The sequence below is a fragment of the Cheilinus undulatus genome, linkage group 15 (assembly GCF_018320785.1).
Source record: "Cheilinus undulatus linkage group 15, ASM1832078v1, whole genome shotgun sequence".
In the NCBI taxonomy this organism is placed as follows: domain Eukaryota; kingdom Metazoa; phylum Chordata; class Actinopteri; order Labriformes; family Labridae; genus Cheilinus; species Cheilinus undulatus.
In genome coordinates, this window is record NC_054879.1 from 10,750,338 (window position 1) to 10,774,645 (window position 24,308).

A 24,308-nucleotide genomic window follows, 5' to 3' on the forward strand; every position below is an offset into this window, starting at 1 on the left:
TTTTTTCTGAAATTATATTGATTTAAAAAGACTTGAGGGTCCATAGATTATTATGATATCAGTGTAGTAGGTCTTTTCATTATTTTAGCTCAGATCTTAACAGAATCAGCTAGTTTTGGCACCTAGACTTAACTACACTGAACAATTTTTAATCTATTTGTGAAATGTGTGGGACATCATCAGCAACTTGCTGCATTTCAAAGCTGAAGGCAGAAGCACAAGTCACTTATTTTAGTGTTTTTTAACTGAAGTGGAAAATGTTTGCACAGGAGCAGAGCACAAAGACCATTTACATCTCAAGCAGTACATTTACATTTTAATGCTCTACAGAACTGAGTTGATGTGAGTGCTGCATTTCTCCAGGCTTTCTTACCAACATTGTCACATCCCTCAAAGTCTTCCCTCTCCTCCAGTCCACAGGGGCCCAGGTCCAGGTGGCAGGAGACATGCTGCCCAACTCCACAGAGCGTGCAGTGACAATCTCTGGGACCCCAGAAGCCATCATCCAGTGTGTCAAACAAATCTGTGTGGTCATGCTGGAGGTAAGGCATGTTTTTATTCTTACAGCTCCAAGTGAAGTCCAGTTTTACAGGAATGTAAGATCTTAAAAAAAAAGGCATATTGATGTTTTATTGATCTGGTTGTTTATTATGCACTCTTCTCATGCAGACAATGTGACATTTATTTTCAGTGATTGGGTGAGCCCTGCATACAAAGTGTGAATTCAATGGGGAAGAGTTGGCTTGGCATGTAGTTATTAGTATCTCTGCGACTGCAGTCTTTGACCTAATATTTAAGATGCTAAGTAGGGCTGACACCCTCCATTAGTTGGTTGATGAGTTCTCTTTCAACAAAAATCTCCTTGGTCTGGCAATTGCAGAAAGCAGCAGTGCTTGAAAGAAAATAGAACCACATAGATTACCAGACATGAATGTATTGAGTTTGTACTGAATTCAAGATGCCCTGCCCTTTTTCACAGCTCATACCCCCACTGTCCTGGCTAAGATTAAGGTACAATTGTTTGCCAGCCATAAAAGAACATAAAATCCCATTGGGGACGCTACCCAGTCTGCCTGATCACATTTGTAGTTTTCCATCGGCAGCAGTCTGGCGGAGAATTTGTAGCAGATGTGCTCTGACATTGTAGGGAGCTGTAAAGTAAGTGTGTACACACCACAGACTTGAGGATTATTTTGATAAATCAGTTTCTGCAATGATCCTCGATTCAGGACATGCCCCCCAGTCATCACAGAGAGTAAATCTAGCATAAAGTTGGGCTTAATATCTTGTGTGTGGCCAGCCTAAGGTCCAAACTACAAATTTGTCAGAAAATAAGACTGAGTGGCTCAAAGTTTTTAAATATTTCAGTCATGTTTTCTTATTCAGGAGATGATGGTGGGAAGGTTCGACCAGTCAAAAACTATTGATTTAGACTACCAGGAAGGTTACCCCATCACTGATTGGGTTGTTTTAGAGATAATTGTACATGTCAGTTTTTTTCATGACCAGTCAATTGATTGGTTAGTGGTTATAATTTGAGTCAGTCAAGTTTTTCTTTGGTTGACTACAGCCTCACTGAATAGTTATTTTCCATCTCACATCTGATCCAACTCTTGCATTCCTGCCACTTAACCCCTTCAACCCTAAGTCTTTTTTCCTCTATTTCTCTTTTAGGTTTCTGCTTGAAAAATTGCTTACCCATAATAAAATTGGTATATCTCTGCAACCACAAGGTCTATTTGAATAATTCTGGTGTCTCATCGTAAAGGGAACACTTGTGAGATTTGTTGAGAGGTGTTAATATGAGTATATGTAATACTGATGTAATACTGGGAGTAAATGAAGATGGCACACAGCAAAAATTTTTAAAAAATTTCATTTAAAGGTGAGATTGTGTGTTCTGCATGAATTTTTGCTGCTGTCCAGCCAAAAATATGGCAGGTGAGTTAACACAGCTGAGCTGTACGGAGTTTGATATGTCCTAATTCATTTAGTTGTTATTTGAGTTGTGTTTGTGGCTTGCAAAAATGGTTATATAGTCGTGTAGCCCAGGTTCTCCTGTTTAATTTGATGTGAAACATCACTGTATTCTTTCATGATTAGTGCATTATTTCACACTGTGTTTGCACAAATGTTTATTTTTAACAATAACTATGTAAAAGTAGCAAGAAAACATTGGAAGTGAGGAAGAACAGACTTACTTGCTTACCTTATATTCATTTTGAGCCCCAGACTGAGAACAAACCCTGGCCCTATATTTGCCAAACTGTATGCATCTGTGGCACTGTCATCATCTACATCATTAATGTTCATTGTGAAGAGCTAAAAACATTTGCCAACATCAGCTTTTAGATTTCATCTTTCTTCACTCTGACCTTTTCATTTCACCCTTTTTTGCCTCCTTTGTCCTTTATTATCTTTTTCATTTGCATTTTGATTAATCCCTGTGTTTTATGACTTGATTTCTGACATTACATGGACAATTAGATTTGAGGGTAAGGGGGAGTTAATAACAGTCTACATCACTGCACTTGCCTTACAGTAAAGAAGCCTAATGATGATTCTTGGACCGTGTGAAGTCTAATCAGATGGATTATTCCGACATCAAGTGGGCAGCGGCTGGCGGGTTGATGTGTTTTTCCATAACTTTTTCTTTTTTCCCCTTATTGCTTGTGGTGCCCTTGTGGCCCCAGTAGGTGGGTCGGCCCATCTGGCATTTGCCTGATTTGCCAAAATGCCTGTCCAAGACTGACTGTATTTCTGTTTAAGTTTGTTTATTATGTTGACCAAATGCTGCTTCTTATGGCATGCTCAGTTTGTTGAAATCATGCAAAAGAAAGAGATGGAATGGGAAACAGCAGAGAAGACATCAATGTGGGATTATTATTGATGCCAAACTACTTATAAATTCATAAATAGATCCAGTAATGCATAAACAAATCCATAAACATAAAGATGCACATGAATATTGGCCAATACAAAGAGTAGGTAGTAGTTGGAAGCTGAAAAGTCAATTTTTTCTTAGAGCGTAGGTAGAAATAAAGTTATCCGTCACTGCTGAAAAGGCCATTTGATTGGCCGTGTTGTTGATTGGACCTTAACTCCACTCCTGCTGTGGAAGATCAACAAATCTGTGTGTCATTCCACTGAGTTGTAAGGTGATCCCTACATGTGTGTGATAGGGAGTTTCTTCTCACTCAGCTTTGGCTCACAGGCTTACAGTGTGGAACTTCTGAAAATACAACTGGCTGAACTGGCCTAACTGGTCACTTGTCAGTGCGGATGTGATGCTTGGAGAAATTAATATGCTCATAATTTATCCCCCAAATTTATAATCTGCCCATCCAGGAAAGACTCGCAGACAAATAACAACATGTTAGACGATCTTGCATGTTTAGTTTGCCTAAAAATGGGCACCAGGGAGAAAACTTTCTGTTTTTATGCATCCAAACTTTGGAACTCAGAGCCTCTGGACATCAGAATAGCAAACTGTCTGGGTGTTTTTAATGGCCAAATAAAGACACATAGGTTGTTTCAATATTTTGATTTGATTTTCTTTGATTATTCACCAATTGTTTTTAATTAGAATATACTTTATTAACCTGACATGCCAGATAGACTGTTTTTCCATTACATGTATATATTGCATTAATCTGGGAAACCTCCTGTACAAAGCGAAGGGGAAGGCTCTAAAAAAATGATCTGAAGATGATTGGATAAATGTTCTGTAAGTCACATTTATCTATAGACCAATCTGAGCAAAAGGACAAAACTCATGCACACCATAAGTTCAGCAGAAAGGCAGTGTCGGAGTTTACCAATGGGGGAGCTTGCTGGTGGATAAAACTCATGGTGAGGCCGGAAGGAGGGCAGAAAGAAACTGTCACTAAAGCTACACAAGAGCTAATAGCTTCACTGGAAGCAATCATTACTACAAGCTTGCAATACAACTAAACCCTTCGGCAAACTCTTGCTGAAGCAGGACAGGGGAGAAGAGTGAAAACATCTTAAAAACCATAGAAGGTTTTCTTTGTGATTCTTTGGACTTATTTGCTCCTGTTTTAATGAAGAAATATGGCCCAGTTCTGATTAGCCTGCGGCTACACTGTGGCTACATCCCAGCTCCACCAGCAGCCATTATACCGGCTCAGAGTACCTCAAAACCCCACCCATAACTATCGCAAACTTATGCCAAAGCAGGTTTGGTAGAGGAGCAAGAACATCTTCTCTATCATGAAAAGCTTTCAATATCTTTGCTTTATTTTCATAAAGACATGTGGTCCAGTTCTGATCAAAACTGCCTTTATACTACTTGAGCTAATCGCTACACTGGTGGTAGCCATTTCTACTTGCTTCTAGTGCAGCTAAACCCTGCCTTTAACTAATGCCTCATTCTCCTTAAATGATGCAGATTGGTCAGGTCATTTCTCAGACCGAGCACAGTCATTTACAGATAGACGCTTTGCAGAACTGGTTTGCCTGATGACAGACATGGAATCAGGCCAATCTATCAACTTGGCAAGGTTACTATTTTATAGCTTGTTTCTTCTTTTGGTACTGTCACCTATCTATCAGTTCTTTGTGAGGCACTTTTAGCTGTAATGTTTATATGTAATAAAATTTAGTTGTACTGCACTCAGATATTTTTTTTGTTATCTTGGCCATTTTAGAAGATGATTCAGACGTTGGTATACTGTATGGAGACTGATGGATATCCTGCACTATACCACCATGTATTGGTAGGACTTTGAAAGAATTTCATATTAAACCAGATTATTTCAAGGTTTGTTTATATGGTAGCTTGGTTACTTAACTCTGGGGTTTTTTGATTGTGGCAGAAATTACAACCATTTGATTGATATTAAGAAACAGGTAATATATGGACCACTGAACTGTCATGTTGCCTGAGGGGCAGCCGCACTAGTGTAGCAAATTCTGCAAGTTCTTCTGTTACAGTAGCTTGATATGCCAGCCAGACTATATCTGTTGCATGGCATATATTTCATACACTGGTAACAGTCCCTAGTCTGTGTTTTGGAAGGGCAGAACCTTTGAGAAAAAAATTCAGATGGTAATTGCACAAATGTTCTCCTTATTATACCTATTATAGGCCAGTCAGGGAGATGATATATATAACATAGTGGGCACACAGAGTCCAGGCAGCCTCTGTCATTGTTCACCATCGGTGGAGCCAGTAGGTGAATCAAACTCATGCTGAAGCAAGTCGGTAGGAAAGCACAAACATGTTTTCCATCAAGAAAAGCTTTCAGTGGGGTTCTTTGCTCTTATTTTAATACAGAAATGTTGTCCAGTTCATTTAAAACTGCTGTTATCATTAAATCCTAGCTTATCACTTCACCTGTAGCCATTATTTACTGGTTTGCACTTCAACTAAACCATGCATGTAGCAACTGCCTCATTCTTCTCAAATGATTCTGATTGGTCAATCCATTCTCTGACATGCAGAACTGTTTCAGCTTTCAGCTTTGCAAAATGGTTCTGTTTAATTATTTACATGGTATCTGGCTAACTTATCAGCTTTGCAAAGTTACTGTTCCAGGTTTGGCTCTTCAAAAATAGAGTGCTCTCATATGGCTAATAACATTTTACCTCTATTAAGTTAACTAACGTCTGCCTTCCTGACATATATAGCTCTATTGCTTTTCATCTGAAGTATGTGCTGTGGCTCCCTCCCTCTGCTCCTCACTTAAATCACAGAAAGAGTTGTTTTGGTGGGAGGAGCAGAACATACGCTGTGCTAATTGTGATTGAAATCACTCTGATTGTTTTTGTATTTCAGTAGCTGATTTGCTGCTCAAAGAATGCTGGAATGCCAAGCATCATGGTCCAGCCTGTCTGCTCCACTTTTTAACAGCTTTTCTCTCTCATTTTGCCTCTGCAATTATCATATCCATTCATGAACTGTCAAATCTATGTATTTGTATGCCTTTTTACAGTTTTAGAGATCCAATAATCTACTTACACCACCAGCACCAATATTTTTTTTCACATATGACAAGATACTAATGAGAGGTTTATGAAGGGTAGTTTTCTTTTTTAAGGAAACCCCTCAGACCTCTCTGGAGGGTTCAGTTATAAAAAGAGTACATTGAAAATAGTGCAACCCAGTTTTGAATAGTTCTAGGTTATGAGAGCTGTGCTGTATTTATTTCTTGCATCTGTCTCCGGAGTTATTATTTTCATTGCCTGTGGGGGTAAAGGCATTTTCTCAGAATCTGATTTCTGAATGGGATTAATTTTTTTGCAGGGAAATGTCACAAGAGATACCAATTACACTTTCTGCTGCAGAACCAGGGTGTTATTGTTGTCTGTAAATGTCATCCTGACAAGCAATCTGCTCAGTGATAGAAGGAAATTTGATTCTTGTTTCACACGTTCTATTTAGTTGCAGACTCAGACTCAGGGATTTTTCATCAAACTACTTGTCTTGTAGTTGTTTGAAAGAATTTATGTAACAACCCAGCTTGACTGCAATAAAAAAAACCCAGAAAACTCTTTGCTGTTTCTTAATGTTAGGGCACACACCTAAGTGAATATTCTTCCATCTACAATGCAGCAGCTACAGAGAAAATCTGATTAAGCCCTCTCAACAGCCCTGTTAGAGTTGCTCAACATGGATCGATAATTCCATGTCATTATTGTAAGTTTGCAAACTGTAACTCCCCAGCCCTCTCATTGAAACAACCTCCCCATTGTAATTGTAAATAAAGAACTAGAGACGTGGTGGTGCATTTATCAGCAACCCTCTTAGTTAACACAGGCCAGGGCCTCCAATGTTTTCACTCCTCATGAACAGAGACAGCTATCTATGAGCCTTAGGGCTTGTTTTGTGTTCATGAACATGTTCCAGTATTGCTCTTAGAATGCCAGCAAATTAAAACCCATCACTCAGAAACACTCTCGTCATACATTTTACCATTTTATTGCAGAGTGGATATACAGTTTAACTTGGCAGAGAAGGTTCTGCTCTAAAGATGCTCCCTGGGTTAGTCAAGCAGCATGCTTTGACGTTCCTGGGAATGCTAGAAACCCCCATGGATAGATACATTTATGACAATTTGTACTGAATACAGTAAAATTTCAGTTCAAAAGCAACTGATACTTGGTAGCATGAGTCTGAATATGAGGGTGTAACAAGCTTTATGCTATAAAGGAGGAGGCTGGGGTGGAGGAGGTTAAGCTTTGCCAGCAGCAGCAGCAGCATAGTGCATCAGCATTAATGCAAGCAGGGATTAGAGAGGAGTACGTCAAATACACCGCTGTGTTGAGAGAAAGAGCTGTGATTGGCTGTGGGAGCTGGGAGGCAATAATAGATATCAAAATAAATTTGTATAATATGACCCAACATCCTGATGTGTGATGGGAAATAAAATTTAAAAAGAGTGCATTAATTGTACAGTAACAAAAAATAACCAAACAATATTACAATACTACAGTAAAATAAAGGCCAACCATGGCAAGTGACTAAGTGGAGTCATTAACACTTCTACATAAGCAAACCCTCCTGAATCTCAGGAACAAACATAGAATCACTTCTCCTTGTCACCTGACCTCACTTAGAAATGAAGGCTTGATGCATTTTATACACATCTTTCAAGGTAACAAGATATTATGTGTTATTTTAGGACTTAAAAATGCCTGTGTATGATTTTTTATGCTTAATATGCAGAGGAACATGCTGACTATCTCTCCTCTGTCTTTTCTTTCTCTCAGTCTCCACCAAAAGGTGCCACCATCCCTTATCGCCCAAAGCCCGCCTCCACCCCGGTCATTTTTTCCGGTGGCCAGGTAAGAGCTGAGCCAGTTTCTTCTTATTATTTTGTGCCCTCAGCCAACCTGAAACTCTTCAAATGCAGCATCAGCTGTGGTTGCTGTAGCTGATGCTGCAGTAGATGGTTTCAGCGATAGTTTTTACTTTTTCTTTTAAAGCTTTGATGTCAAAAAGAGGCTTTTATGAATGAGGCTGGCTGTGCTTGAAAAACGCAGAATCCATGGTTATTTTAAGCACTTAAATGAAGTTTTTGTTTAACTTTGGTGGCATTAATAAGAATAATAAGAATAATATAAGTGTAACATTTAGATCTGTTGTTTCAACAGGTAAGCAGATGCTGTTATTGCTTCTTTGTAGAAGTGCATTTATGGATAAAAACTCAGACAAGACAGCCCTGTCCCAACTTTTCTGGAACATGTTGAAGTATCAATTTCATAACGTGTGTATATGAACAAGATATATCTTCCATTTGTACCTTATTTGATTATATTAAGGTTTTAAAGGATTTGTAAATCAATAAAATATTTCATTCAAATTTTACACAATATCCTTTTTTATGTGGGGTTGTATGTATCGCATGTGTGTGCAACATTTTATGCTGTTATTATGAAAACATATTTACAGTACATACAATGTCAGACAGTGCATATATGTGCAGGTTTAGGATGTAGATGTATTCAACACTGAGAGTTTTACAGCAGCCTTCTATATGAACAACATCGATCTCTAAAAATCACATTTACAGTACAAGGTCTTATTCCACATAGGTTTATGTATAAAAGATGTGCTGCTTGTGAAACTCTGAATATGAATACTATCAGATAACCTTGTCATTATGCTGTCTTAAAAATGCACAGATTTGCATCAACACCTGTTTTTATTTGTCTCCCTTTATGTTGTTCACAATGTGCTGAAATATGCTGTTTGTTGTGTTTCTTGTCTTTTCAGGCCTACACAATTCAGGGACAGTACGCCATACCACACCCAGATGTGAGTTCTAACTGTGTTTCTTATTTAATGAAGATCTATATCATGATTATTTATGATTGAAAACAGCAGCACACCTTTGATTACGCAAACATGCCAGCTCTCTGAAGTAATTTAGGTGGAAATCATCAATCAAACTTCCAAAACTCTGTCCTTGTGGTTAAAAGGTGAAATGAGCTCAGACACCCTAAAAACTTTCACCAGATGTGGTTGATAACCAAACACTGTGTGTGATAATGATAAAGGAAGGGACAGTAATGGCAGTTTTTGATGTAGACACCCCCTTAATTTCAATGGACCATATAGTCTCCATTAATAATCTTCCTTCATCTGTCCTTGTCGTGAGAGCATCTTAAGAGCTACCATGTGTCGTATCCACTAATTCAAAGTTGGGCTGTGATTGATGCCACTGGAGGTGCTGGTTGACGGTACAATCACTCAAGAACAGGCTTGACACCCTCTTCCACCCTCATTAAAACTCCTCTTAAAAGGAGAAGGGGGCTTGGGAGCATCCGTCTATCCTCCATTCCTGATGGAAATGATACTCAGCAGGGGATGGACGTAATGCGACCATGTCAGGTGGAGAAGGAATTCTCTGACAGGCATGTAAAACTAAAGGTTCTCCACTTCTGAGTCACAACTGCCAGCTAGAAGGGCATCTGGTAATTGATGGTGCAAAATAGATTTACATTTAGTTACTATGCTCATACTTTGAGTTATTTGTCTCTATGTTTTGCAAGTTTAAATTTGGAAAAAGTTACAAGGACAAGGGGCACTTGGGTACATCCCAAGTCTCTGAATAATATTCATGTTTTCCTCCTCTCATCTTCACGTTGCATCTTAGTCTCTCTCTGCAAGGATGTAAGAAAAGCTCTTTAAAGGAGAGATGAAACAAATTTAACTTTTTAAAAGACATTACAATTTTAAAAAGTTAAATTTGAAGTTAAATGTTTGATTTTGTTTATTTTATCAAATGTTAAGCACTGTAAAAACTCAAATTTACACAGGTGTATGTGTCTAACTTCACCTAACAAATCCAGATATACATTTAATCTAAAGCCCAGTTCAGACAAAAGACTGCGATGCAATGAGACAGTTTTAGAGCGTCGATAGCTAAAGCTGCAGCAGTCTGAACTGAGCTGTTGCAGCTCTAATCAAGCCATCTGACGAGTGATTCAGCTGGTAAAGTCGCAGACAGTTGGTTTTAGAACATTGCAAGCAGATAATTGTGAAAAAGGGATATAAATCTTGTTTTGAAAGGCTATAAATGCCAATTTCATCAGTTAAAATCATGCTACGAATTTGGAAAATAATTACATCTCTTTTCTCATCCTCATGATAATCATTAGTCATCACCATTGCAGCGTGTCAGTGAAATTTAACATAAACACAGAAAAGCTTTGCTACCTCAGTCTTAATAACAACGATATCCGCTAATAATATCTATTTTTCCATTGACAAATTCAGCTCTGACAGCCTCTAATTTCACATGGATTATCTCATAAAGTGCCACATGTACTGCTTATGAGCACACCTGGAAAAGAGAGAGCCTTTTTCCTTTTCACATTTATTTGTGTATTGGAAATGAAGGCCTACATTTAACTTTTTAAAGTTTTAACACACAAACTTCAGCCATTAAACTCTCCTGTCCAGTCCTGTCTCCTCCATCTGTTGCACATCAGGCTTATGGCACAGCTGATCAAGGACACAATATAGTTAATGGACGATTTCATGTAAAAACTTAAGGAAAAAAGATCAATGTAATCATTTCCAAGAAGAAGAACTTACTTGATGAATGTCTTGAAGGCAGATTTACAAGCAAATCTTATTTTAACACTCCACAAGAAAACTTACTGATGTTTACCTTACACTAGCAATGCAGTTGTTACTTTTTGTTTTTTTAAAAATAGGATTTTTCTCTTAAACTTTTGTGGATGGTGAATATGGTTAAATAAGTCAAATGACTTTATTTTGACTAGAAATAAGAAGAGCAGTCACTTTTAACTTTGATAACATTAAGGACTGTAATTGCCACAGCACTGCCACTGTTAAGCTACAATAGAGGGGCAGCAACTGGATTCTGTAAACCATGGCATCTTCCTTCTTCATCCCTTCCAGTGGTGGAAGATAAGCAAACCACTGCTCCTTTAAATGTCTAATTTAACTCTCAAATCACTCCTAAATGACCCAGTAGATAAGTTAAAGTAGTGTGCACCTCCTGATGTAAAACTTCAGGCTATTTACAATTCCTTTGAGCTATTTTCATTTGTTTTTCAATCTATAGCAAGTTCTTTTTTTCCATTGTTGTTGCTTTCAGTCTACAAGAACCTTTCTGTTTTCTTTAGAAAGATACAGGTTTATTTCCAAGCAGGAAGTAGAGTACCCTTAACTCATGACAGTGAACATTACAAAGTTAAAGCCTAACAAAGAACAGTTTCTTGTTCTTTGGGTTGCTTGGACAGAGAAAGCGGCTAGACTGGGACCCCTGAGAAGTGTAAATGCTGTGTCATTCACCAGAATCCTTGGACTTCAGGGAGTCATTTTGTACATGCACTCCTGCTTATTTCTTAGTTCATTACAGTGCTGGACTTTAAAGCTAACTCCTTCCTATACCCTTTGGCTCACCACACACTAGACAATTTTCAAATCTTAAAATATTTTACACATGACGTTGACCACAGATATAAGGACAGTTTTTCATATTATGACCTGTGAGCAAATTTACCAGACCCAACAACCTCAAAGTGAAGATTCCCCACACAAGCATCAGACTAGGAGGCTACCTGGTCTGCTCACTCGCATTGTTATTTTGGGGGTTTACATTGCAGGCACTACAATCTAGAATCGTAAATATCAAATGTGTTTAATATTTGTGATTTGGAGCAGTAAAATAATCCTGTTGACACAGAAAACTTTTGCAACAAGCCTCTACTCAGGATACGCCCCCAGGAACGTAAGGGGAGACAAATCTGGCCTAAAATTGGGCTTAAAATCATGCAGTGTGTGGCCAGCCTTAGTCACTGAATCAGACCAAACTGATGTAGCAATGATTCTCTAATTTGAATCGTACATCTAGAGGTCAAGAATCATAAAGTGCATGTTTTTGCATTCATTTTGATCAAAAGAGCAAGATAATGGTAAAATAAATGTTTCACATTGACAATATGGACTTGAAATTAGTTTGAAATGCAAAATAATTCAATTTCATACAGTATATGGGATTAAATGTGTGATTAGTTGTGATTGAGTATTACCACGGTCCAAACAATGACAGTCCTGGAAGTCAGACAAATGCACTTGTTTTGAGTTGAATGTTTGGAGTGTGCACACTTTTTCAACCCTTAGAGCTTTAGACAGGAACACTTATTATCTGTCAGTTGGCCTCCTTGTGGACAAAGTGGTACTTTCTAAGTCTTTGATAATTGTGTTCATGCATCAGTTGTGTTTTCTTATGAAAGATATTAAACTGCTATATCACTCCCTGTAAATCTTAGCTATGAAAAAGTGTCCAAGCCTGTTTCTGAAGCGTGCTGTTAACCTTGTCTAACAACAACCCTGTGGCAGCAGTTACAGACAATCAAAACTGCTATTTGGATATGTAGTCTCTAGTTTCCCAATTGTCTGGTTTGCTTTTGTTGCTTGTGAAGCATCATCAGTATTGATTTCAGTTTGTTTTACGACAAGCCCAAAGTCCTTCCAGAGGCTTTAATCCTGCAATAACCTAGAAATATTCAACAAACATAATTAATTAGTGACTCCTCAGCAACTAGCACTTGTTCACAGTCTTGTTCAGGGCACCTGTTAGTGTCTGTTTTCAGCTCAGTCAATGTCATTTCTCTGGTATGAAAGTCAGATCAGCTGCAGCATCCAATAAATAACTGATTAAGTGATATCCAGTAAGTGGGCGTGTCAGGCAGTTAATGGATGACATGACTATAAGCATCATCACTCCAAAGAGGAGAAATAAGAGCTATGGGAAGGCCTGCAAGAAAGCGGGTCTGAAACTATATATAGAGAGTATCCACATGATGTCATGGTAGGCGGACTCGCTGAAATTCATCTTCTGAGTGACAGAAAGAACATACAGGTGACAGGAGTCAGAGGGAGTAAATCAGACAAACAGCTTAATTCAGCTGAAAAGTGCTGTTTTTTTTCCATAGTTAACAATGTTCTCTGCGAGCAGAATGAATCAGATCCACAGCTGATGAAATATGTTTGTAGTAATGTTTAGATTTGTACCTTTACAGTGAAAAAGACAAGACAAAGCTATGCAGTTAGAGTAGTATATACTTTATGCATTGTATCCCTCAGCCTACATGCATTCAGTCACATCATGTCCTGATAGTATGCAAGTATTAGATACTGCATGGCATCACACTGCCCTGCACGCTCACTCTACTACCCAATCAATATTGAACTCTCTATTGTGTAAATTTCAGTTTTTCCCCCTGTAAATAATATTACATCTAGTTCTTTATTTTGAATACAAAGAGACAGAAGTGTGGTGCTCTGTATTGACAAATATGTTTGCCTCCATGTTCACACAAGCGCGCAACACATTTCAATCAAAGATGTGGAAACCATTTGTGCAAAACTATCTCCTATTTTTAACACAAGGTAACAACAAGCTCACACTGGTGAATTGGTGACTCTAAATTGGCCGTAGGTCTGAGTGTTTCCACTTACGACGGCTGCACTGCGATCCACCTGCTAAACGTCCTGCTGAGCAAATGGCTCCCTCTCCAGTCAATCAGAGAAATTCTATCAGTTCCAGTCTGGCACTGTGTCCTGAAGTGCCACTCTGCTCCGCTTCTTTGGACATATGCTGCAGGCACATTTTCGGTACTGGCTGCTGCTGGATGGTGCCAATCCAGGTAGAGCAGGTTGATCCAAACAGCCAGAAAAATGCGCAAAGTATCCGGTCAACTTCATAGTACAACGAAATGTACAGACTCCTGATAGTTAATCATCACTGCATGCTGATGAAGTCTCATCCTGCAGCACAAGCAAGAGATCATCAGGAGGTCAGTGGGTCACAGAGCTCTTATGGCTCCACTGGCACACACCCTTCATCAGATATGTTGCTGTAGATACTGTTAATGGGGCTCTATGCAAGATTTAGAAAAATATCAGTGTAGCGACATCGCTGGCCATTAGGCGAACTACAACAATATTGTGTTGCTCGTCCACGACGGCACGCTCCTTGCTCATGAACGAGCCTCCGGTTTATCAGCTGACACACATGCAGACCAAGGTGATTAACCGGCATCGTGTATACAGAGGAGGTAAGTGAAGTAACACTTAAAAGTTCCACAAACTAAAAATGAAAATGAATAAAGGATATTTGAACTAGTGCGGACACAGCACAAAGGCTATTAAAAAAGGACAATATTTTCGCGACCATTTCTATGAATGAACAACTTAGCGACTTAGTGCAGCACTGACCAATTTAATTGTCTCTCCAAATGTGTAATGTGTGATGTGTATTTAATGGGACGCGTTTTAGAGCAGAAGCAACAGGGCTAACGTAGCTCTGATAATGGTGCCTCAACAAGATATTTTACAAACTAAGTATCAAAACATAAACTCAGTAAGTTGAGTCCAGTGCCAGGAAGCAAGAAAAAGATGAAATATTATGCGGAAAACACTAAATGAGCAACGTGACATTCTCGTTGTTTGGATAGCATCTTTGTAAGCAAGCTAACGTGATGTAGCGTATGGGTTATACAACATAAAACACTACATTGTATTTCATGGTCCAGAGTGATGCTTTACCTTTTCCACAGAAAGACGGCCATCTCTGGATCGGTATTTATCCCAAGCGCCGAGTGTAGCTCCCTCTATTTCTCAAATGATCCATCGATATTTATCCTCTATTTCCCCCTGCGTCGGTTACACTCTCTTTTAGCTTGACGGGCTTCAGCAGATAAAACTGTCTTAGTTTTTTATGTTTTTCGAGGAGTTTGTGTGGGTGTTTGGGCTGCGCTAGCCGGTCGTTTACTCGCAGAGGCAGCCTTCTCCATTCAACACGCCAGTGTCAGGTATAAACAGAGCAACGGGGTGTGCGCATTACGTAGTACCCGACGTCACTTCCGTTGAGATTTCGCGGAAAATTCGTCCCGAGTTCTTCACAGAGAAACGACTCCATAGGCTTATACAGGCAAACAAGGAAGACATAAAGAGCCTCATTCTTCACATCGGGATAAAGTGCGCACCATTATATACTCAAAGTGGGAAGTTTTAAAGCAAAAATCTTACATAGAGCCCCTTTGAGACTTGACAAGTAAAAGTTAACTTTTTAGGTAAAAAGCCTCAGAACTTCATAATGTACCCATCCACGGCATAAGCAATAAAATCATGGTATCATGTCAAAATGAATGGCAAATCAACCCCAAAAAGGCAAATTTAATGGCTGTTGACATACTATTCTTGCAGGGCTGTGCTGCATTGCGCAGCGCTGACTACACGCTTCCAGTATGCGAAGTCGCTCACCTTCGGATGGAGAATAGCGTGGTGCAGTGGAGCATGGTGCAGCAATTGCATGTGGAAATTGCAAATAAGTGTGCCTGGTTGTTTGTCTCTATATGTCGGCCCTTCAGTTGACTGGTAACCAGTCCAAGACAGCTGGCTTAGGCTCCAGCCCCCCGCAACCCCAAGCAGGATAAGCAGTGTAGAAAATGAAGGGTAACAAGCTCTGTTGGGTGAGAAAACTGAAAGAAAAACAAAAAAATACTCCTCTCAAACACTCCTGAGGCCCTGTCATCTCCCTACTATCTTGTTCCTATCTCATTGAGAGCAAAAGAGTGGAAATTAAGGACATGGTGACAGGACTTCACGCTGCTTCACATGTAGGCTGTCACTGCTGTAGACCTTTTGCATCTGCATCTGCAATCTGTCCCGTCCAGTCTCATCCCCACCTAGACAGCAAAAGGTGCATGTTACTCACTGGATACTAGTGCCAGGTAAAAACTCCTGTTGACAAATTCCCAGCGGTAAGCTGTGTAGTGCAGGTTTTGTACACGGAAAGTTTACAAAGCTTAAAATGTCAGAATTAGCTGCCTGAAAATCATTTTAAGAAGTGTAAACAAAGCATTTCCTGATGTAAAGCTGTGTAACCCAAAACTTTGATTTAAGTGCTTGAACCAGGCTGATGCCTGCCTCCTGACGCTGCTTTGTGTACTTAATATCAGGTATATAATAAAGACAAGACCCCAACTTCTGGCCACATGTTAATGATTGTCCACAAGTCACTGTGTCTTTCAGATATCCCCGATTCAAGCAAATTTTGCCTGTTTTACTCCTGTTTTCATGGTTCTTCATACAGCAGACTGTTGTTACTCATGGTCTGCGGAAAATGTGACGTCAGTGCATACCCTCTATATTTCAAGCAAGAAATGAGAGTATATCATTTTGGGGGGACTTGGGATGTACCCACAGTTGGACTAAAATCAAATGACGTCTGAATTCAGAACTTCATGACAGACAATCACCCTCTTTCTGTATCTCTTTCTCTCTTACTTTTTTGTCCTCCACCACCCTGTGTCATGACCTCCTTCTCCTCACTGTCTCTTCACTCTAGTTTTGTTTGGCTTCATTTCTCAGTGTGTCCTGTGTAACAGTAACCTCTTAGTTCTACTTTCCCTCCTAACCCTTCAGCAGTTGACCAAGCTCCACCAGTTGGCTATGCAGCAAACCCCCTTTACCCCTCTCGGACAGACCACCCCTGCTTTCCCTGGTACGTACCCACGAGTCCCTGTAGATAAACTCCTTCTCTTTGCATCCAGAGAAACATTTTTCTCTCTCCCTACCTTCCACCTTATCTCTCTTTTGGCACAGCATGACTTGGTCCCTGTGGTTTCTCTCCTTCTTTGATTTTTTTCATGTATATTTTTTTTTCTCTTGGCTCTGTCTGATTTTACACCAGTGAAGGGAAAAAAGGAAAAATGACACTGGGCTCCGGTTGAAAATGATGTATTGAAAATTGTATTATCACTTGGCAACAGGATTCACCTTTCCTCCAACATGTTTTCAGGTTGTTTAGGCCTCCATTAAAGAAGAAGACTGCCAGTGAAATAGACTGGCCGCACTGTTATATTGGCCAACATGCTGCTCCCCATCTTAACAGAACTATTTCAAAAGACATTTTCCTTCATAGCTGTGTCATGTCTCATGTTTATATGCAAAACATCAGCTGGAAATCACATTCTCCTATATATAGGTTGCGTTTTCATGATGCGTGAAATGATCACTTAGAGCAAGCTACATCGAAAACATCTCCAAGCCCCGCTTTCAAGCATTTCTCCAAACAAAATCCTCCCAAAAAAAACAAATGTAAACTACTTGACTGTATTTGGAAGAAACGACCAAGGAAGATGATTATAAAGGGAGTATTGGTAATGTAAATGTTACAGTACCTATAAAAAAGTGTTCACCCTCTTGGATGTTTTACCCTTATAATGTCAAAGTGAAACAGATTTCTACAGACTAATGTCAATTAAATAAGAATATGTAAGGTAAAATAAGCAACTGCATAAATATTCATCCCCTTCAAGTCAGTATTTATTAGATGCACCTTTGGCTGCAGTCTCAATCAGGCTTGCACATCTGGAAACTGCAAGTTTACTGCATTCTTCTTTGCAAAACTGCTGTGTGTGTGCAGCCCTTTTCAATTCCAGACACAAATTTTCTGTTGGGTTGAGGTCTAGGCTTTGACTCACCAGAACATTCACCTTGTCTTTAAACCATTTCTGTGTAGCTCCCCTATCTGGTTTGGCTCATTGTCTTGCTGGAAAACAAATATTCTCCTAAGATTGTCCTCCAGGATTTTCCTGTATTTTGCTGCATTCATTTTACCCTCCACCTTTCCAGGGCCAGCTGCTGAGAAGCGTAACCACAACATGGTGCTGCCTCCATCATGCTTTACAGTGTGGATGGTGTGTTTGTGGTGATGTGCTGTGTTCGTTGTCTGCCAGGCATAGCGTCTTGTCTGATGGCCAAAAAGCACCATTTTGGTCTCTTCAGACAAAAGAAATTTTTTCCACTTGACCATGGAGTCTCCCACATGCCTTTTGGGGAACTCTAGTCCAGATTTTACGAGTTTTCTTCAACAGTGGCATTTTCTTTGCCACATTCCCATAAAGCTTTGACTGGTGAAGATCCTGGGCAACAGTAGTTGTATGCGGTCTCTCCCATCTGCTGAAGCTTGTAACTCCTTCCGAGTAGTCAGGTGTCTTGTTAGCCTCTCTCACTAGCCTCCTTCTTGCACGGTCATTCAGTTTGTGAGGGGCGGCCTGATCTAGGCAGATTTACACATGTGCCATATTCCTTCTATGTCTTGATGATGGATTTAGCTAAACTCTGGGGGATGTTCAGTGCCTTGGAATTATTTTTTGATCCATCCCCTGAGATTTCAATCATTTTTCTCTAAGTTGCTTGGAGGGTTCATTTGTCTTCATGGTGCAATGGTAGCCAGGAATACTGATTCACCAGTGACTGGATATGGATCTTTATACTGCAATCACTTGGGACACATTCACTGCACTCAGGTGATCCTCATTTCCCTGACTGTGAGACTACTAGCACCAATTGGCTGGACTTCTGGTGAATTAGGTCAGTCACTTTAGAGCAGGTGAACATTTATTTTATCTTACATATTTTATTTAATCAACACTACTTTGTAGAAATCTGGTTTCACTTTGACATTAAAGAGAGTGGTTTTTTTGGTCAAATTTCAAATCATATTGACCATGACTGATATATAAAAGGGTAAACCATCCAAGGGGCTGACTATTTCCATAGGCACTGTACACTCCGCTCTTTAGCCTCTCAGGATCCATTACATCAGTGTTGCCTTTACCCCTTGCATATAAACTGACCACTTTTCAGAGATATAACTGTATAAATTCAAGTAAAACTGTAAGACATTGGTTGGCTGAAAGAAATGTGATTTGCTCATGGTGTTGATGGGTGTAGCTTAGCGAAACGTCAATTACTCAATGCAACAAAAAGTTTTTGAAATCACAGTTTCATGCAGTATGCTGTTGCACAATCTATGGGTTTGCTTTGTCTCATGTTGTGGAGTTAAAGGGATATTTCTGTATTTTTTAAGTTAGGCTGTATAAAGTATAATATATAGGCTATAGTAGTGGCATTAGCCTCCAGAGATTCCAGTGACCGTTACTCCTTTAAGGACACTCACTGGTCATTCCGGCAAAGGAGCTAGGCTATAGAGTGTAGCAGACAGGTACACTTTCTTTCCATTATTAAGCAAGTCTTAGGTCAAAATGGGCCAAACAGCAATGTTCCCTCAAACACTCTATCAAAACTTTTGAAGTGTTTTATTTTTCACTTAGAAAGACTCTGTTTAGCATGATTTTGCAATGCAAGCTTTGGCGACAGGCTTTTTACCCTCAATGTATTGTCATCTCCCGATATACTGTTCTGGTGTGCGGCTTCGTCAGAGACAACAACATCAAACTAAACTAAAACAAAACTAAAAATGAGCGATTTAGACTCGAGAGTAACGACCTCTACAGATGGATTCAGCAGGAAGAAAGATAGAAGAGATAAACTTCAGTGAAAACTGGAGAACATGTTTTCTGGTGATGTAGATGTAGAAACTGTAAGCCCATGTAACTAGTAGGCCTACATAATACTTCTTCAGGACATTTTAGAGGACAGAGGTTCACAGGTACCTGCAGTCTGCATCACTCCCCATCCAGAGTTCCCTTATCAAACACTGGTGTTAAACAGACCTCCTTCAGCTTTTCTAAGATAAACTGGAAAAACCGACACCGACCAGAAGAGCTGAATGGAAATTTATCATCCAAGTAAGTTTATGACAGTAGCTTTATTTTTCTAATGGCTGATAATTAGACAATTCACAGTCGGCAGGATATTTTTACTTTATGAAAAGATACGCTGAGAGTGATGAACACACAGCTGAAGCTTGCATTGCAAAATAATGTCAAAAACAGAGGCTTTCTGTGTGAAAAGTGAAATGCTTTAAATATTTTCTATCGAGCATGCATATGAATCAATGTTTTTTGACCCATTTGGAACTAAAACGCCTAAATTATGTGGAAAACTGGGTCTGGTACACTTTTTAGCCCAGCTTCCCTGTCGGTACAACCAGCAAGTTTTCTTTATAGGGCAACACTCATTGAAATGTGTCAAGGCTAATGCCACTTCTATCGCCAAGTCCCTCATATGACACAACTTAAAAAATACTAAAATATCCCTTTAAGTCCATCTGAAACCTACACTAAAACTAGCTCAGTTGTCGCCAAGTTTTGTCGTTTGGTTTCACCATGGAGACATAAGGTTTTTAGTTTACCTAGCAGTGCATAATGCCCAAACTAACCAGTTTTTTGTTGCAAATATTACTTTTTCGAATTAATCTGAACAATCACTAAAAAGCAAAATATGGTGTTTGACACAATGGTGTCTCCACTGTTTGTCTCTAAAAAGGCTACTGGATGAAAACAACTACTGTGAACTGTCACCAATCCACAAACAGTAAAATAAATATAAAATACACCAGACCATTGTGAATATTACAATAAGTTCATGAATAAAAGCCAAAAACCTTCACCTACAGCCACTGTAAAACAACAGTAGTGATAATAAGTGGTGAAATTTTCTGTAACAAGAGGTCATTTAATGTTACTTTATTTTCTATTTATTATTTTTTTCATTAGGTGGAACAAAAATACCAGCTTTGAAATCACTGCAGTTTAGAAAAAGTTTAGTCATTGATAAAAAAATGGCAATCAATTGTAAGTCAATTCAGAGAACTGAAAGAGGCTACAGGCGCCAGGCAGACAGAACAAAAGAGGGAAGATGGGAAAAAGCCAACTCAGAAATGGGCAAATAGGATGCCTCCAACTCCTGCAAAATCTGCCTCACAAAAATGAAAACTAATGAAGAATTTTAAAATATACAACAACCTGCAAACTACAGCCCAAACTAAAACAACAAACCCAACAATCTTAACATGCATGGGAATGGAAATTAAAGTGAAAGGAAACTGCTTGGATAAAATGACAGAAACAACAAAAAAGAAACAAAGAAGCTCTCAGACCAACCTCCTCCTCACATTTCTTAGTGCTGGAGAGTGTCTGCCAGCCTCATGCTCCTCTAAATACATCCCTCCTCCACACCTAGTGCAGATCACACTCAGGTGCTGCAGGTAGAGGGAGGAGGGAGTCCAGTGAGCCAGGAAGAGTGAGAACATGCCAGCAGGCAGGGCCAGTCTTAACAATCATCAAGCATCTGAGGGGTGTAGTCTACCAGGGAGAACAGAACTGCATTCTTCCACTTTTAGAAACCATCCACCATGACAACCACTTATAGAGCTTTACATTTACTGTACAAGGAAGGAAGTTGAAGATTGAAGTTACAATTCAAGCCTACACTGGAATTACAGCTAAGTGTATCAGCTAAGTCGTCCACTAAGCTTTGAGACCTTAACTTTTTAAAATGAAAGCAGGTTGGATCATCAATCTATCAAAGAGCAGATTCAGGCATTGCATAGGTCAGCCACAGCCATTTATTAGGCTACAGATACAAAGACTGAGCATTTTTCTTTAAAAGTTAAATTATTTGTCTAACTTAACTAGTAAATTAATGTTTCTATAAACTCAAAAGCTCAGCTCTTCTCCTTCAATGGCAACGCATCCCTCCACAGAGAAGCTGTTGGCCTTTTTGTGTCTTTGACAGCAGTCAAATGTGATGAAGGGACCCCAATACAACATAAATTATCAGAGATGCACAAATTGTTTTGATAATCTGTATCTATCAGGCCAACAACAATCTTTTTATATTTTTTACAAGGTTCTTTAATGTCTGAATTTAAAGGAGTCTCTAAAAATATACCTATAGAGCAAAAGATTCATGTAAAATAGATTGCCTACCCTGGATTTATTAAATCAACTCTGAAGTTAAAGAATTGTAGCCTTTCTGCAATATTTAGTAGGCTTAACTCACATCGAAACAATGGACAGAAACTTCAGTGAGCAACATAACAAATAAACTAGAGTAGAGAAAGGATTTTGTAATGTTTGAATAATGTTGGAATAATCCTTTAAAAGCTTCAACTGTGTTAAATTGAGTTGTAAATTTAACTCCCTCTTTTGTCATTGCTCCTAAATTCAGGTTTGGATGCCAGTCCACCAGCCAGCACCCATGAACTCACCATTCCTAATGATGTAAGTAACGCCTTCCTGAGACTGCTGACTGAAGGTTTCAAAAAACACCGGGCCTCGTTCACCAACCGTTCTCACGAGAGAAAAAATGTTCCTAAAATTCAAGTTTTTTTAACAGTTGCTAAGAAGACCCTGACAGTTTTCTTATCACACTGGAGATCACTGTTTGACGAAACACCAACGGAGGGGCATTCCTGCTTGGCAACCCTGGTGAAGTGTGTTGCCTTCTTGCTGCCCATCTGTCTGCTAGGTGACTTTCAGAGGCAAATAGTGAGGATTTAACTGGGTTTAGGGGCTTCTTCACTGAGAGCTTATCCTTTCTGTAGAGCAATGGGTCATGAGACACGAAGAGGGTGTCACCAGATGCCTTCCAAATGTTAAGAATATTTTTGAATGATTTTAAAAGGTACATTTGGCAAATCTTCTAAAAATATATGCATAAAATCTGTCAAACTTAAAATAAAAACATGGTCATTTTGTGAGATTTATGTTCTAATCAAAGTAATTTTTAAAAATTTAAAAGGTAAGTCTGCACATTTTCTTTAATGTGAATGGCTGTGTTCAACCATGTTTTAAACACCCTCAGGTACAGTGGGGGTCCCCTGTCTCTGGCACCCTTATTTTGGGGGTTGCAAGCTGAAAAGTTTGAGAACCCCTGCTGTAGAGCACAAGAATCTTGTGTTCTCCTAAAAGAAAAAGAAAAAAAAAAGAAATATATATATATATATAAAATATATATAAAAATACACACACAGATATACAGTGTATATATATATATACACTGTATATCTGTGTGTGTATTTTTTTTTTAAATTAAACTCTTACTTAAAAGAATAAAAACTTACATTTCCTTTCCTCCATCAAATCATACTTAATAAAAAAATGGCTACCTCCATTTAGGTGTTTGTAGCACATATTTAATATCCTCTACTAGTGCTAAATATATAAATAAATCAGATTGGGGCGCAGATGGTCGAGTGGTTTAAGGTGCTACCTGTGTACACGGTTGTCCCGGATTTGAATCTAGCCTGTGGCATGTCTTTCCCCACTCTCTTCCCTGTTTCCGAGTCTATCCACTGTCCTTCCTCTATCTAATAAAGGCATAAAAAGACTCGAAAATAGATCTTTAAAAAAATAACTAAATAGATAAATCAGATTTGGAGCAGAACTACATCAAACTTGGAACTATGAAAGTATTTCTTATACTTGGAGTTCACTGCTTGATTGCTTTCATGTTAATTTTAATTTGGACATTGTCTGTGTGCATTCTGTGTTTGCACACAGCCCTGCAGTCTCATGCTCTTATAAAGGCATAAAAGAAGGACATGTCATGAATCTGCAGTAGGTTTCAATTCACAAAAATCTAAGGTAGATTTTGGTGAATGAGGCCCAGTCACACTGATTTTTCTTTCAACCGGTGAGTTTTTAAAGGATTTTTTTTGTTTGTTTGTTTTTTTTTTACAGTGAAAGGATGTCTATTGTACAAAAAGATTGCATTTTATGTCATGTTGTAAAATTGTAATTTTTCAGATTTTAGCCATAGAGAATCCTGATCCACTTACATGAAACTTTAAGGATGGGTGTCATTTAATTAACTGATAACAGAAAAACTTGCAGAAAGAAGCCTTTCACTGAGATAATCCCGTTCTCTCAAACTTATTAAATGCTGTAAGAACAAATGATTAACACCATTAACATCCATGATCCTGCAAACTTCATTTCTCACTGTCGGCACAGCAGAAAACCCACATCGCAGCTGATCTACTGACCGTTGTATCATTAATCAAACTTAATTTCCTGCAGGATGGGATTAAAATTAAACCAGGACCATTTCATAAGCCATTAAACTCCCTTTTTAACGTCAAGCATATTACTGAAAGTATTAAGTAAAAATGTATTAAGCCAACACAGAGGGTTCCTTCCTTCACGTTCAAAGACTTCTCTTTTTTCCACAGCTAATAGGCTGCATTATTGGCCGCCAGGGAACCAAAATAAATGAGATTCGACAGATGTCTGGGGCGCAGATCAAAATTGCAAACGCTATGGAGGGCTCATCAGAGCGCCAGATCACCATCACAGGGACCCCCGCTAACATCAGCTTGGCACAATATCTCATCAACGCCAGGTAACCTTTTTACTCTTTCAGTGGGGATGCAGCACAAACTACAGAATAAAAGATACTCTTGAATGTTCATGCTCGTAGCCAGGATCAGAGAGGAACTTCTAACTGCGATTGTTCTGTTTGAAATGAATAAAAATATCTCTTTAGTTTAGTTTTGACAGCCCTGACACTAATACTTTGATGAGTTGCTAGAAATTGCACA

The 24,308-nt window shown here is 39.0% G+C and overlaps 1 protein-coding gene across 7 annotated transcripts in view; it reads left to right on the forward strand.

Moving 5' to 3' along the window:
- Positions 1-24,308, forward strand: part of pcbp3 (poly(rC) binding protein 3) — a 129,452-nt gene that overhangs the window by 93,011 nt on the left and 12,133 nt on the right. For 4 of the 7 annotated variants that reach the window (XM_041807223.1, XM_041807221.1, XM_041807218.1 and 1 more), the window contains 6 exons: positions 414-542; positions 7,735-7,809; positions 8,741-8,782; positions 16,436-16,514; positions 21,935-21,987; positions 23,940-24,109. In XM_041807223.1, the coding sequence (XP_041663157.1) occupies positions 414-542; positions 7,735-7,809; positions 8,741-8,782; positions 16,436-16,514; positions 21,935-21,987; positions 23,940-24,109 (548 nt within the window). Of the gene's footprint in view, positions 1-413; positions 543-7,734; positions 7,810-8,740; positions 8,783-16,435; positions 16,515-21,934; positions 21,988-23,939; positions 24,110-24,308 lie in introns of those variants that run through there. The other 3 variants (XM_041807222.1, XM_041807219.1, XM_041807224.1) reach the window with 2 other exon arrangements.